We start from the raw sequence: 17,390 nt of genomic DNA, 5'->3' as shown, positions 1-17,390 counted from the left end.
ATTTTGTGTGATTCTAGTCCACCTATCGTGGATTACAATTATATGGAATATATTTAAAATATATGGTTTATCTCATTATAAATTTAATGGTGCATTATTAATAATTATATCCTATCGATATATTATTATTGATGTGATTGACATATAAATACAATGCATTTCTATTTTGCTTGTTTCAATTATTTGCTAATATCTTATCGATGTTATTTTTCTAGTGTCATAAGCTTGTATATTATATTGTTATAAAATTTCTTATTTATTATAGTTCAAAACCCTTAGGTAGAACTATAATAATTGAGAAATTTTATTATTAAGGCATATTCTGGTTGTGAATACAGGATCATTTAACTCTCTTTTGCATGACTGATCGTGCATATTAAATGATTCCTTATCTTGTTTGATTCCAGCCTCTTTGCCTATGCAATTGACTTCGGTCAAAACTCTGAATGGAACAAACTATGAGGATTGAAAAAAGTCCTTGGATCTCTATCTTGCTATCACCAACATGGACTTAGCCCTAAGAGAAAATGAGCCTCCAACTCTCACTGCTGAATCCACTACTGCCCATAAGACCTCTCGAGAGAAGTGGAAACACTCTAATAGGGTCTGTCTTATAGTCATGAAGTATACAATGGAAAGTCTATCAGACAACCAAGAAAGCAATAATGATAAAGATTTTTTGAAATCTGTTGGGGATAAATTTCAAACCTATGACAAAGCAGTAAAGGGTCAGTACTTGTCTTTACTTGAGAAGACCATGTATGATGGTGTTAGTGGAGTACGTGAGCATCTAATGAAGCAGGTCCATTATTACAACAAACTGAAAACACTGAAAGTGGATCTTGGTGATGACTATTTAATTTGGAAGATTCTAGATTCTCTCCCCTCTCAGTTTGACATGTTGAAAACATCCTACCATGCATATAAGCAGCTAGAATGGAAGATAGATGACGTGATTGCCATTGTTACTCAAGAAGAAGAAAATATGAAGAAGACTAAGTCTCACACTATTCAGTTTGCTACTTCCTCTTTTGGTGCTAAGAATAAGACAAAAGGAGGTTATAAGGGAAAGCCTCGTTTTAAAACTCATGTTGAGAAGGATAAAAAAGGGAAAGCACCTGTCACTTTAGGACTCAAGAAAAATTCCTTTAAAGGGAGCTGCAAATACTACAAGAAGTATGGTCACAAGGTAGATGATTGTTTTTTCGTAAAGAAGAAACTTGAGAAACAAGGTATTCCTCTAGATCTAGCATGTTTTGAATCTAATACCATTGATATTCCTCCCCATTCTTGGTGGCTAGACTCGGGTGCCACTATTCACGTTGTGAATTCTTTATAAGGATTCACAAGCCTGAGGAAGCCAAATGATGCAGAATCCAAGATTATCATGGGAGATGGAGCTAAAGCAGTTATGAAAGACATAGGAGTAGTTTCTTTATGTTTACCGTCTAGACATGTTTTGGTGTTAAAGGATGCTGTTTATATACCTCACATTAGAAGGAATTTGATTTCAGTTTCTGCCTTGGATAAGGACAATTATTCTTTTACTTTTAGTAATGAAAAACTAGTTGTTTCTTTCAATTCCATTGTTGTCGCTTCCGGAGTTCTGTGTGATGGGCTATATATGTTAACCTTGAGTAACATGATTGCTAATTCTGTTATTAGACAAAAACGTGGTAGGATTGATAAGAACTTTTCTATGTTATGGCATAGACGTCTAGGGCATATTTCTAAGCCTCAGATTCAAAGATTAATCAAAGAAGGTATTCTTAATAATATAGACTTTTCTGATTTTGACACTTGTATTAATTACATTAAAGGCAAGTTCTCTGCCAAAGTCAGAAATAAAACTTCTGGTAGGTGTGATGATGTGTTACAGTTTATTCACACTGATATGTGTAGGCCTATGACACCTGCTACTTTGGGTGGATATAGGTATCACATTTATTGATGATTTCTCCAGGTTTGGATAGATAGAACTCCTTCAGGAGAAATCTGGATCTCTAAATGCTTTTGAATCTTTTAAAGCTGTTATTGAATTGAAAAGGGAAAAAAAAAATATCAAATGTGTAAGGTCTGACAGAGGAAGAGAATATTATGGAAGACACGATGAAACAGGTAGAAACCCTGGACCTTTTGCAAGATATCTTAAAGAATGTGGCATTGAAGCCCAATATACTATGTCATGCACACCTGAGCAAAATGGAGTTGTAGAGAGAAGGAATATGACACTTCTTGACATAGTGAGATGTATGTTGAGCCATTCCTCCCTACCAATCTTTCCTTGGGTAGATGCCTTCTGGACTGTTGTGTATATTCTCAATCAAGTACCCAGCAAATCTGTATCTAAGACTCCTTATGAGCTTATGACTGGAAAGAAGCCGACCTTGAAGCATATACATGTATAGGGTTGTAAGGCAGAGATAAGACCTTATAATCCTCAGTTGAAGAAGCTTGATCCAAAAACTATCAGTAGTTTTTTCATTGGCTATTGCATTGGTTCTCGTGGCAACAGATTCTATTGTACTCTCACTCTACTCGAGTTATTGAATCCGATCGTGCTGTATTCTTTGAAGATGTCTTGGATAGTGGGAGTCAAACAACACAGCCAATCATCCTTAGGGAGGACAGGGTTACAATTCCTATGTCATCAAATATTGTCGTTCCTATTGTTCCTGATCAAAATCTTCAAGACGAAGATATAGTAGCTCCTTTCATGAATGAACAGGAACAAGATGAAGAGGTTCCTTTGAGAAGATCTCAAAGAGCGCGCGGGTCTTCAATACCTGATGACTACATTGTTTATCTCCAGGAACATGAATTCAATTTCAATGATGTTGATGATCCTATTTCTTTTGAAGAGGCTATCTCTTACTCTGATGCTTCTTATTGGCTAAATGCCATGCATGATGAATTAGCCTCTATGGCATATAATGGTGTTTGAAATCTTGTTGAGTTACCAGTTGGTTGCAAGTCAGTTGGATGCAAATGGACCAAACGTAATCCAGATGGTGAAATTGAAAGGTACAAAGCCAGACTAGTAGCCAAAGGCTATAGTCAGAGAGAGTGTATTGACTATAAAGAGACTTTCTCACCGGTATCTACTAAAGATGCTTTCCGAGTTATTATGGCTTTGACGGCACACTTTAATTTAGAACTTCACCAGATGGATGTGAAAACAGAATTCATGAATAGAGATTTACATGAAGATGTCTATATGGTTTAGCCTGATGGCTTTGCTAAAATTGGCAAAAAAAACTTAGTTTGCAAACTTAAAAAATCCATTTATGGATTGAAGCAGGCATCTAGACAATGGTACTTAAAATTTAATCAGGTGGTCAATTCTCTTGGTTTCAAGGAAAATGCTTCAGATCAATGTGTTTATCTGAAAACTAGTGGGAGAAATTTTATCATTCTTGTGCTTTATGTTGATGATATTCTTTTGGCAAGTAGTTGTGTTAAACTTTTGACTAAGACAAAGTCAATGTTGACTAACCACTTTGATATGAAGGACCTAGTTGATGCCTTTGTTGTTCTAGACATACAAATTTATCGTGATAGGTCAAGTGATGTCCTTCGATTATCTCAGAGAGGATACATTGATAGAATCCTCAAATTGTTTAACATGCATTTTTGTTCCCCATGTGTTGCACCTGTTCAAAAGGAGGACAAACTTTCTGAATCTCAATGTCCTCAAAATGACAATGAAAGAGCTAAAATGAAGAAAGTCGCATATGCTTCTGCTATTGGCAGTTTAATGTATGCTCAAGTTTGTACTCGTCCTGACATTGTTTTTGCTGTCAATGCTTTAGGAAGATACTTGAGCGACCCAAGTTTGAGCCGCAAAGAAGGTCATGAGGTACTTGCAGGGCACAAAAGATCACATGTTGACCTATAAGAAGTCTAATCAACTTCAGGTCATTGGTTATTCTGATTCTGATTTTGCAGATTGTCTTGATGATCGAAAATCTACATCCGACTGTATCTTCATGATGGCAGGAGGAGCTATTTCTTAGAAGAGTGTGAAACAAACGCTTATAACTACCTCTACCATGGAAGTAGAATATATCGCTTGCTACGAAGCTACTTGCTAAGCCATGTGGCTCAAGAACTTGATTTATGGACTCCAAGTCATTGAAAGTATATCTAGGCCACTTGTGCTATATTGCGATAATTCTGTCGTTGTACACTTCTCTCAAAATAACAAAAGCTTCTCTCGTTCAAAGCATTTTGACATAAAATATATGTTTGTTAGATAGAAGGTTTCAGAATTTCAGACTAAGATTATGCACATCTCCGCAGAGAAGATGTTAGTTGATCCACTAACCAAAGGCTTAAATGTTGGAATATTCAAAAGTCATGTAGCCCACATGAGTGTAGTTGAATCTTTTGATGTTTTGGGTTAGTAGGAGTCTGAATTCTTTTTTTCCACTTTAATCATTGTGAGGTATGTTTGAGACGACGTTATTTTATTGTCATATCTCATATATAGCATTTCTAAATGCTTGGACCATTCTTTGGAATTGCATTTTAAATTGAATAAAATGTTATGCATTTCTTTATATCCATCACCCTTCATATGAAGTATAAGCACGTGACACATATATGATATCCTTATCGGATATTTTATTTACACTTTCATGGCTTATATCTTCTGCTGATTTGGTCAAATAATATTCATATAATAATTGATATATTGATATGATATTTTCTACAGCGTTGTAAGTGACACATATATTGATTTATATCATCCAAGTAGGAGATTGTTAGGTGATTATTATTATTATTATGGATTGACATAATCAATTATTTATAATTTATAATATCAATTATTATTATTATATTATTATTGTTATTTAATTATATTTTATTTATTGACCAATTGATGGATAATATTACTTTGGGTTATTCTTTTAATAAACCGTGATGGGTCGGGTTATTTAATAAGCCCATTGAGAGGCCCCTGGTCTTATCTAGGAAGTTGGTTATATGTTATCCCACGAAGCACTAACCTATACGCATGATCATTTTTCGTAACTTCTGATAACTTCTCATGCAGAGAGCAGAACACTCTCAATTTCTTGCAGTTATCCTCTCATTTTTTCCTATACCAAAGACACATCAAATTTGAGATAAATGAAGGATTAATTCCAGGTATGTAATCCTAAACCAAAAACCAATTTAATGCATGCTAAACCCTAAACCCTAAACCAATTTAATGCATGCTATAGTTTGTATCTTGAATTGCTCATTGTTTAAAATTTCAACACAACATTCTATGTTTCCTCTTACTTGCCACGCCCTCATATTGAATCATTTATAATAGTTCTGGTTTGGGAGTATCGATGTCAACACCTGATTAAATAATATTACACAAAGTTTGTTACGGATGCCTTACATTGTTTAGAAATAGGACTAGAATAGAAATAAATAAGATAATCCTCCAACTATAAACTAGCTTCTAAAACTGAGTTAGACCAAGTTTCATAACATAATATAAGATTAAATAAGTTGTTTCTTTTTTTAATTGCTTCAAATATAGAGATTACTTATAATTCATCAACTCAATATTATCACATGCATTTTAATAATTGCTATGTCATTACTTAATTATTATTTTTTTATCTTTGTAAATATCTCAGATTTAGTTTCAGTTCTTGAATTTTTTATTTATTTTTTATTTTGTTTAGGTCCATAACAATTTAAAAGTAAATAATTTTAACCCCTCCTTCTAAGGCGACAGTGATGTGGTAACGCGCGATATATGAGAATGGGAAACGCACAAGAGGTGGACAGCAAGTTAAGAAAGAAGCAAAAAAATAAAATAAAAGAAAGTAGCAGAAAAAAAAAAAAAGAGTAGGAGAAGAAACTATATGTAACACATTAGCCAGAACATAGTGACACCGATAATGTGAATTACAATTAATCAACTTAATATTCAACAAAAGTCACTAAATAACTTACGCTGAATTATTCATTTTAAAAAAAATAACAAACCAAACTAAAATAATTTTAGGAACTAAAATCAAATTTTAAAATATTTCTAAGGATTATAATTACATTTAGACAATAATATTAATGATTAGAATACACATAATAATGTAGGGGTATATTATTGTTAGCCAATTTAATATTTAATAAAAGTATTGATACTTAACAACAACTTACTGGAGGTAAAGTCATTCATTTTTAAAAGGTTAAGGACATACACTAAACACAAGTTTTTTCAAGAATGAATATATATATATATATATATATATATATATATATATATATATTCAAATGAAAACAAATTTATCTAAATCAAATATTTTATATAAAATATTAATATTTTACTATTCACTAACATGATTAAATGATTATACATATGAAAGTTTATTCATTTTTTTATTCCTTTAGTTAATTTTATATTTGTCCAACGACCTTGTAACAGGGTAAAAGTCTAACAATACAATATAACTATTATTTTAGAAAACAAATTATTCTCTCATCTTTACTAAGGATAAATCTAAGCTGATGGGAAAGAATCTAACTAAGTTCCTTGTTATAAACTTGAAAAGCTCATTTTACTAAAATAATTAATATAATAAATGCTAACGATTCTAACAGATTAAAACAATTCTTTAATCTTTTTGGATATAGGATAGAACTTATGACTTCTAAAAATATAATAATCAATTAAGCGAATGTGTAATAATATTTATATTTATTCTTTTTATCACATTATTATAGATCTATATATTAAATTAATAACTTTTTTTAGCTGTTTTCATTTATAAAGTAGCTGTCGATTCTTCTTTTGTTTTCATGAAAGACGAGTCTACATTATTGTAAAGCGTTGTCACAGCATAAAAAAAAATGGAATAGACATGTGAGATGTGAAAGAAAATAGTTCATCTTTTAATAATGCAGCTCTTGGTAGAAATGGAAATCACTAAATCAAAAGAAAAAGTGGAAAACATTTGTCATTCATAATTTTGAAATATTCATACAATAGAGCCATATAGAAATAGATTTCTTCTTGTTTCTTTAGCAGTTATTCGGATAGCAGCATTCAGTTAGTTTTTTAGGGGGTGTCACCAGCGTTAAACCCTTCTTCCAGTGTCATCTGGAAAGGGTTCATGTTCTCTGGAAAGGGACTCTGCTCTACATTGATAAATGATGACAGTTAATCAAGTTAGTTGGAATATATTCCGTTATTCATTAGACGGTATGTCATGCTCTCCGGGAACTGAACGGTTTCTTGTACATTGTATGAGTATTATGATATTTTGGATTTCCTCAATTCTCCATTAGATATTTCCTTTATTTTTTCTCCTTAATACACCACTAAGAGGAGTTTTTTCTTTTAACTGATCTATCGGTTACATAATTCTCCTTTCTCGATTATGCAGGAACACACTACTCGTTCTTCCCCTGCATATATGTTCTCAACGTATGTAGGGTGTTTAGTATTTTGAATGATTTTTCTTGCCGACTGAATGAATCATATTCACCCTAGAAATTGAAAGCCAGAAAAAAATTCTTTAAAGTTTCAACCAAAGTTATTACCTATTTAATTTCCTTCCATGAAACAAATCAACTAGATGCTAATCTAATTGGGTACCATGGTTTGGTTGTTAAATTCTCTTCGCATTCTTAACCTTTAAATGTTTCAACGTGGAAGTATATAGATACAAAGAGAGTCTTATTTAATCCATAATATAATACACGACAACGATACCCCAAGGCCCTAATAATCTCTTTAACAAAATTCAAATTGATCTTTAGGCTTTCACTTGATGAATATCCACTTTCCCGCTATACCTTGAACGAAGGAAAACTAGTAACACTTTGGTGGGTTCGAACATTTATATACAGCAGATGCAGGCTGCTTATATTTAGGAATGTCTTTGGTATCAACAAAGCGGACTTCACCAGGTGCAAAAGCCAGATCCCTGTGCCTGAAATTCAAGAGCAGCAACAAAAAAGAGATGACTAAGTAACCAATATTAATTTCCAAATTGAAGCTATAATTAAAACCATGCACATAGTTATAGCTTTAGCTTCAGTTATGCAGTTACCTTCGCAGGTCTAGTCCTATCAAACCAGCGAGAAGGATTGTCAAGTTGTCAGAATCTGGCGAGACTATAATAACTGTGTCACCAGAGTACTGAGTCTCAAGAATTGACATGAGCTGCGTTACACGAACAAAAACATCTGCAACACTCTCATTTGGAGTTCCATCATCAATGGGAGGAGGTTTGATGTTGGGAGATATACCATCTGATTCATACACCTGCACCATTCTTAACATAATTCAATATGCATATGTTCCACTTAGCTAGGAGAGGGAGTGACGGAGAGAAATGGTACTTGTGAAACAGATTCCAATTTTTGTCCTTCATAAGCGCCTAATCCACGGGCATCCAGAAAGCTGTATTCAGGGACTATATAGCTGAAACATAAAAGAAAGGTAAGGTTTTGGGAAATGGGGTACGTTGGGGTAAATAAGTTTGTGAGAAAAACAAACCTACGAGTAACTCCATTAACAGAAGCAATGATCTCAGCTGTTTGGTAAGCTCTCTGAGTTATAGCAGGCCATATCCAACAGTTCTTCTCACATGCACCCATTTCTTTCAAACCAAAAGCTGCTCTTATGGCCTCTTTCTTCCCTCTTTTAGATAACCCGCTATCCACAGATGTCTTGGTCACGGGGTTGGTGTTGATCACTCCCATGCTCTCGAACTCAGACTCACCCGCCCGAACCAGAAAATACCTTCCCACACCACATCAACATAAGACTAATACATGCATTGATTAGTATTATTTTATGATTAAAATACAATTGGTCTGTATAATGGAGATTCATTTTCCAATTAATTTTTCTGCCTAAATAAATTACATTAGTTACGTTTTTTATAATACTGTTAAAAACATACCTGTGAACTATATTTTTTATTATCCGTCTTATAAGACTAAATATTAAGATATAAAAAGCAATCGTACGAAAATTAGAACATAATGATTTTATACACTGTCTAATTTATAACTATAGGGCTGATATTATTAATTGCTATAACATAATAACACGTTTGCTTGCACTCACACAGGAGCAAGAGGTTACCGGTTGGTGAGGCGCGGTGGGGGCATCTGGAAGAGGCCACGGGCACCGGCTACCGGCTCTGACGTGGAGAGGGAGGTTGTAAAAGGGACATTGAAATTGAAGGAAATGGTGAATGCAGTGGTGGTGAGAAGGTGACGCCGACGGAGGAGGATGTTGAAGTGTTCCGCAGGAAGAGACGGCGGTTGTGGCAGAGAAGGAGAGAGGCTTTGACGCGTGTGATTTGCTGCTAACATTTTCTTCATGTTCGCATTTTAATGGCCCAGCTTTATATATACAACCTTATCAACAAGCCATAGTGAAGATCGGAGAATTCTTGTTTATTTAGGTCAACAAAAGAGTGAGTAAAAAAATATTTTTATATATCATTTCCTATTAATATATTTTTTATTTTTTGTGTTCTAAAAATTAGTTTTTTTAATTAAAAAAGCCTTCTAGAAAAAAAATAGAATAGAATAAACTTTATATTTTAAATAAATATAAAATAATATATTGACACAAATTTATTAATAATATGTTTGATATTATAAATTATATATAATTATTTTAATTTAAAATTAAAAAATATGTTGTACTCTTTTTTAATTTAATTTAAGAAAATTGTTATGTTCCCCTTTTCAGTGACAACTTTTTATTGATAGAAATTAAATTATTAATTTACTAAAAAAAATTTTATCAGAAATTAATTTGCATAAGATAAAAACAGTACGAAGAAAATGTTTATTAAAACTAGCTGGTATATTCATTTAAAAATAAATTCTTTTATCGGGCCTGGAATATATATAAACATGATCCAGAATGATCTATAAATTTAAACCGGCAGGTCCAAAACCAACACAGTCGTGATATAATAAAAGCCCAACTTGGACCATATTAAAATAAAGGCCTAACACAGTGCTAGTGGCCATATTCGACCAAAAATTACAGGGTAATAGATACACTACAATTTACACACGGTGAAATGTTAAAAACATATTTTTTTAATGATTTGCATAAAAAATAAGAAACAAATCATTAAATTAATATAATTTTTAATAAATTTTAGTTAACAAGTAGCAGTGTCTCTAACATTTTCTTTATATTTGTTTGCTTTGTCTCCCTTTTTTCCTCCTTGAACTCCAAAAATGAAGAATCTTCATAGGAAGAATATAGCCAACTTCAATAGTTGAAGGCTAATAATTAAGATAAGAAATTAATTTTTACATAACGATAGTGTAATAATTTTTAAACTGTTAACTAACTAAAATATACCGTAGATACAATTATTATATTATTTATTAATATAATAACATAAAATAAAATAACAGTGTTAAAAATTTTAAATTTTTAAGATAGTTGTAATATTTGTGGCTTTTTTATTTCAATAGCTATCTTTACGGCTTTATGGAATATTCTTATTAATTTGCATATGTTTAAAAAAAAAATTGTGAACTAGGACTTTGTGGTCTGCATGGCGGTAGATATGCTAGTAACATTTTATGAATTACTTCAATTGAAAGTGGACTTTGCTATAGCTAAACAATTTATATAATACATGGTACACATCATGCATTTTATCATACTTCAAATCCGACGGCGTGAATAGTACTATGCTTAACTTTTCCAAATTCAGAGAGCACGGGTATTTGTCCCGTTAGAAACTAACGGACCATAGCTTTACAGCTCGACTGTGATAAATCAACAATATCTGTTTTTTTTTTTTTTACATAAGAATTTTTTTTAAACAATTAAAAAAATTACATATATAATTTTTTATTTTTTAAATTTTTTTTATATATACAAATACTCAAATCTAAAATTTTACTTAAACAATATTAAAATATTTGTTACTCAAATCAATCTTAAAAATATATATTTTTTATTGAAATAATATAATGAGACAAATAACTATCTGCATATAAAAGCTGTACACTCTTTCAAACTTAATTTTTTTTATACAAAGATGTAGTAGCTAATCTTTAGAAAGGATTACCAACAATGGGGGTTAATATAAAAAGGTTATGTCACTCAAGTTATAGTTTCTTTAAGAAAAGATTGTGAACACTCTCTAAAGCTTGATTATCAGAGCACACAAAGGTTGGTGCATCAAGACTATATATGTTGTCTCAAATATCTTTTTAAAGCAAATATTAGTAACGACCCCATATTTCTGCCCCAACATTCGAAGTTGCGTTACTAAGCAGATCACATGCATGCACGCAGTAATGTTTGATTTTCTAGTGTGATTCCATAGCATAATATTCTTTGTACGATTAAGCACTGCACTGTCATTCCTCTGATGTATAGCCATCTAGGTTGGCAAACACTCAACCAAATTACATTGTTGCCCAATCATTTCTGAGTTGGAGGCTGGATTCGCCTTATATGAAGACTACACGTTTTCTCATTATATGGGTGATATGATCCGCAAAGTGGGACTTTGACAGTACCTAGACAAATTCTTGCCTGGACTTGTTTTAGTCATTAGTGTTTTGTAAATATATACAAATGTTATGGTTCAATTTATCTCAACATTCGGATTTTATTCAGAAGTGGGGTACCCAGCACGGTGGAAAATTGACACTTATACTTAATTGTATGTTAATCAGAATTAACTGGGAAAAATGAAAAATTTATGATTATATATTATTTATTAAGAAGTAAAAAATCATACCAAATAAAACAAAAGTTTATCATAATAGTCATCCATACGTATTTATGATTTATGATACTCTTTTGAATGTCTATACATTATGAACATGCTTTATTAAAATGTTATTAAAAAAATCAAGTGGGCTAAAAATTTACCTAACAAAAAAGTACAATATTTATAAGTAAACTTATTTCTTCTAATATTTTTTTTTTAAATTAGAGCATCCAAATGTCATGCATGTATCTTAAATATTAAAGCTGACATTACTTTTATAAACAAATTTGCTGAGTTCTCACATAAACATAATAAATATTAACACCATCTTTTAAATGTAATTCATGAATATAAAGAAACTTTGAGAAAATATGTTTATTTTTATTATCTTTGATTTGAGCAATATACATTTCATCATCCTCGTGTGCTTATGATTGAACATTGTAAATATCGTTGATTTTTTTGCATATATATTTCAATTGTAAAGATCTTTGTCATTATTTTTAATATTACGTCTAATAATTTTTAAAAATTTTAAGCAATATTTTAAAAGAAGAAAGATAATAAAAGAAGTAACTGAAGCGGAACTATGAAAGTAGGGATGAAAAATATTAGACTTTACATAAATAAGTTTAGTCTGTCTAATAATTTTAAAATTTAAATCTGACTTATTACTTGTTATAAGCTTTTAATTAAACTTAGCATGACTTTTTTAAAAGTTTAATTTGGCCTATTAATTTTTTTAATGGCCTACTTTGTATCAATACATTTAATAAATTATTAAGTTTCTTTATAAATAGACTTTTAAACTATTTATATAGGTATATCTTTTAAAAGTCACAAGCTTATATTTAAATAAACTATTAAAAAATGATTTAACGCCTTCAATATAGATAATAAAATTATATATTCATACTTATCACTTTTAAACTATATATGTAATTTATATGAGTAAATCACTACACATACAAAAAATATAATAAAATAAATATTAATTTATAAATTATTAAGCAAATCTGGTAATATAAAGTCTTACACATTACATCAACAAATACAATATAACTAAATAAGTTTTAAATCTAAAATTAGCAAATGCAATAAATAAAAATCTAAAATACATAAATAACAATATTTTTTCATACAGTATATGCAAAAAAACTCTAATAAATAGCATTCTCTCTCTTAGAGGTATGAAATAAGAATATTTTTCAACTCTAACAAAAAAAAAATAGGATTTTTAAATTAAATTTTTATTATTTTAAAATTTAATAATTTAACATATTATTATATTATAATTTTTATATAAAATTATTTAATATATTATTATAAATTTTATTTTAAAATCAAACTTAACTTATTTAATTAATTAATTAAAAAAATAAATTAAATCTATTAATTAAATAAATTAAATTAAATTAAACTTAAAAAAAGTAAATGATATAATCTGTCAGAGGGACTAATATATTTTTATCACTACGTGATTGGGTTGAACCAATATTTTTGTCAACCCCACTCTGTTGTTTGTTTGACCACTGGCTTCGCACTGCATGATTCTCTTAACAACATCTTAATTCATTTATGGGGTGGCATATGACCTGGGCCCTCATGTCTGCTATATACAACTAGGGGAAGAGTGTAGGGGTAGCTACTGTTCACACCTGTTTCTTCCGTTAAATTCGCCAGAAATTATATATTCCATAATTTTATATTCTAAAATTATAAAAACCTGACATCCTTTATTTTTTAAGGGGAAGTTATGTCACTTAAATAAATAATTGTTATTTTATAGATTTACTTTGTGTTAGCAATCTAATCATTTGATTAGCAAGGGGTTAATTTTAGTGATATGTATAACGTGTCAGATTTTATTCTTATGTATGAAAAATATATTTTATTGGGTGAGTTAGTCCTACGATGTTTTGAAATTTTCTGACTCGGAAAATAAAACATTTCTCATAAAATATTTATTATTTTAAAAAATATAATTTCTTGCAAATCAAGGTCGGTCGTCGTTTTACTTGTTAGTTTTTTTTTTTAATAAATAAAATATATATGATTAGAGATAATTTAAAGAAAACTCAAAGAGAAAAAAAATTAATACTTACACAAGGAAATAAATAGACAAAAATAAATTTATACTAAGCTAAAGTAGATGCAATATCGTGAATTTATATACCAATTAGCTAATAATTTTTTTTTTTTATTAAAAAGTGAGAGTCACTTTTAAGACTTTATGATAATAGAATCTAAGATTTTCTTTTCATTCAAAACACTCTTTTATTTTTATGTGATCACAAAGATCACATTATATTTATCCAAACAATTAATAAATATATTTTTTTATTACAACCAACATCAATCCACACAAGCAAGTGAGTCTATAAATTTGAAGACAAAACTAGCGAGAACTCAAGCCAACGCGCAGTAAAGTACTATATTCAAGACAAAACTGAGTACTTTAAAAACAAATGACTTTGAAGTTCTTCCAAATTATAATAAAAGCAACAAGTTATATCGTCAATTTGAATACTGTGATTAATTAGTAGACTTTTACATGAAAGTGCATTCAACAATAATTACTAAAAAAATACTAGACACTTAAGAGGGATCTTTCTTCTATATAACCTTTGCAAGACATCCATCGTACACTGATATACACTATTATCATTACCAAAAAGTTCAAACTATGAATACACTGATTGCATTGAATAACACCATAAAGAATTCATCTTCCATACCTATTTATCTTCTTGTAGTACCCTAATAAAAACTCCATCAACGAGTTCTAACAAAAGATTGAAACTTTGAATCAATATTGAAAAAGTCCTTTGCGCCAACTAACAACCTAAACTCATCTTATGTCATCATGAAAATCATTTTTTAGTACATAAGATTTAATATTCTTTAGCATCGTAAATAATCACGGAAATGTCTTACACAATTGCACCTCAGCTATCTACTTATCTCTCCAAAAGAAGATATACAAACTTGCAGCTACACTTGTATCCAACTTCTAATACAGTCATGAATTTTCTTGATGAATAACTTTCAACAAATTACGTCACCACAAAAAATATTTATTATATATTAATAGACAATTAATAAAAAAAGTTAATCTAATATATATAGCTTCTAATACCCATACCCACAATAAAAGTTATTGATATTTTAAGTTTTATAATTAAACTGGAAATACACTTACTTCGTATGTCTATTTAAATAAGTACTCTTGGACAAGAAAGTTATTAATATTTTAATTTAGAATTGTACAAAATTAAATAAAAATTGGTATTTTATTTTTCATAAAAATTAATACTTAAATTTTAGTATAACCTTTTAACCCGTCCTTTATTCCAAACTTGACATCAGAGGAACAGCTCTCTCAAACGATAAAGTTTCACAGTATTAAAGGTTGGCGATTTTGCATGAAATCCTGTCAAAATAAAACTGTCCTTGTTTTATTACAACTTCCGAGTACAGATATGAAATTTTAAATTTTACACGTTATTAATGAAAATTTTCAGTACTATCCTCGACACTTTATATAATAATAACTACAGTCCACAACCTTTTTTTTATAATATAATGACACGTAATTAAATAATATATTACAAATTAAATTAAATAAAAATGAATCTAAACAAATAAATGGTTAATACATTTAATTTTAAATTTTCAATGTATATTTACTGATATATGTATATATATATATAATAATTTTTCATATTGAAAAATATAAAATTTAATATGTTAAAAATTATATAACAATAAAAATAAAATAATTCTTAATAAAATTTTACTATATTTGTTAATTTTTATATAATTTTTAAGCACTTGTTAAAAATTATTTTAATTTTAATTAGCAATTATTTGACGATAGTCTGTCTAGTTTTCAAACTATGGAGCATGGGTCTCGCTGTATAATCAACAAGGATGCAGTAATTAACAGGAAAAGACTTTTATCATTATTGTTATAATAATGTTTTTTAAGACGGTTCATTACAAATAAATATTGAAATTATTGCCAACCCAATAAATTGCATCGAGCGAACGCCTCGGGTTGAAACAGATAGTTGCCGGTGCATCTACATATAAATATTGTGTGTAATTTGGCATGTATGTTTGAAATTTAAAGTTATTTTTCTATTTAACTATTCACTTCATTTTTCTTATATGAAATAATAGGAAGTAATTTTTAGTCCTAATTATAAATAATATCAACCTAATTTCAGATAATATATTATATGTAAAAACTTTTTACATTCTTACTTTATATGAAATAAATTTTGTGTTACTAATTTATTTATTTATTTAATTTATAAATCAATAATTCAGTCATTTGATGTATATATTTCTAAAATTACTACAAAATTTTATTATTTATTGATTGACAAAAATTGTCAAACTTTAAAATAACACTCGTTAATATAAAAGTTTTAACAAAAATTAAATAGTTTGTAAAGAATTTAAAGACCAATACCAATAAATCATGTTTGATATTGGCGTCTACGTATTAATAGTGTAGATTAATATTTTATATTAATAAAATTATTTGTTAGTGTGTATAATATATAATATTGTTAAAACAAATTTTAAGGTATTTATATTTATAATTTAATTTTTAAAATTGCGATACAGATAAAGGCTAATATAATATTAAATATTAACAAATGATAATTTTGTATAAAAAAAAGATATTTTATTATAAAATATAATTAGTTTTCTTCAAAACATTTCTCACGTGGCTTAGAGACTTGTGATGATGAAACAATCGTTGTTGACTGAGGCTTCTCCCTCACACAAGGCCAAGGCAGCACGCACATGGAGCGTGTGTTTTTCATGTGGGGATGACAAGTAGGGACCACAAATCAAGTCTTGTCTTGTAACAATGGACACAGGTTGGTCAAAATCCATAAATAGGAGATAGTGTGTTGATTTTTCCGATTCATTAAAGGAAATAGTCCCAAAGGCTCTCGGTACCTAAGGGGACATGTTAGGCTGTTGGTAGGCTCAACGTGTTGGTTCTCAATTTGGACTTGTTTTAGATAACTCAAAATAATTTTATATATTTTTTGAAAATTCATTTAACATTTTCCTTTAATTTTATAAATTTTTTCCAGGCATATTTTATACATGTTTTAATGAAGATGTTTAAAAGTAATTTTTAATGTTTTATTGTTGTTTATTTCTAGTGTTCCCCCAAAATACAAGTTTCGAGCTAGTCAATCGCTCGTGCCATTGCTATTGCATCAATCGCACTCAACCGTTCAGCACCGGTTCTGTCAGATTACGTCACTTCCGCGGCCTCTTTTCATTGCCTTTGCTCCCTACAAACTACAAAGGCTGAAGTGGCATAAAATTTTCAGATTCCGGATCGTTTCTTTATTTTTAAAAGATAATTTAGTAATTCATTTTTTTAGAATTTACTTATTTTTTAAAAATTATTAAAATTTAATTAGTTTTTTTTTCAAAAAATGTACATGTTTATTATATATAATCAAGTCCTTATTTATCTTTGCTAATTAATGTCTGTATTTGATTCGTCTTGCTATCTTTAATATATGCATATTCTCAAGGTGTTTTTTTTTTTATCAATGTTAATTAACTAAAATAAATGTTGACAAACCTCTTTAAGATACTCTCTGAATAATTTTCTTTTGT

General features: G+C 29.5%; 1 protein-coding gene across 1 annotated transcript; it reads right to left on the bottom strand.

Annotated features, from left to right (window-relative positions):
• Positions 1-7,615: 7,615 nt before the first annotated feature.
• On the bottom strand, positions 7,616-9,400 carry LOC113847522. The gene is made up of 5 exons (XM_027476686.1): positions 9,107-9,400; positions 8,513-8,758; positions 8,356-8,437; positions 8,064-8,278; positions 7,616-7,943 (listed from the first exon to the last, which is right to left on the bottom strand). The coding sequence occupies exons 1-5, from the start codon at positions 9,346-9,348 to the stop codon at positions 7,823-7,825; spliced, it is 906 nt and encodes a 301-aa protein (XP_027332487.1). The 5' UTR covers positions 9,349-9,400; the 3' UTR covers positions 7,616-7,822.
• Positions 9,401-17,390: the final 7,990 nt, after the last annotated feature.

Source organism: Abrus precatorius, unplaced genomic scaffold (genome assembly GCF_003935025.1).
Source record: "Abrus precatorius isolate BTA unplaced genomic scaffold, Abrus_2018 Scaffold8, whole genome shotgun sequence".
NCBI lineage: Eukaryota > Viridiplantae > Streptophyta > Magnoliopsida > Fabales > Fabaceae > Abrus > Abrus precatorius.
The sequence above is the reverse complement of the archived record's forward strand: the minus strand, read 5'-3'. Positions and strand labels throughout refer to the sequence as shown.

Bases quoted from the DNA above. Each gene is read 5' to 3' on its own strand.
- LOC113847522 (XM_027476686.1), bottom strand. From the start codon at position 9,348: ATGAAGAAAATGTTAGCAGCAAATCACACGCGTCAAAGCCTCTCTCCT. The intron at 8,279-8,355 runs GTACCATTTCTC...AGAATGGTGCAG, and splicing joins AATTGGAATCTGTTTCACAA to GTGTATGAATCAGATGGTAT. The intron at 7,944-8,063 runs GTAACTGCATAA...CTTGAATTTCAG, and splicing joins ATAGGACTAGACCTGCGAAG to GCACAGGGATCTGGCTTTTG.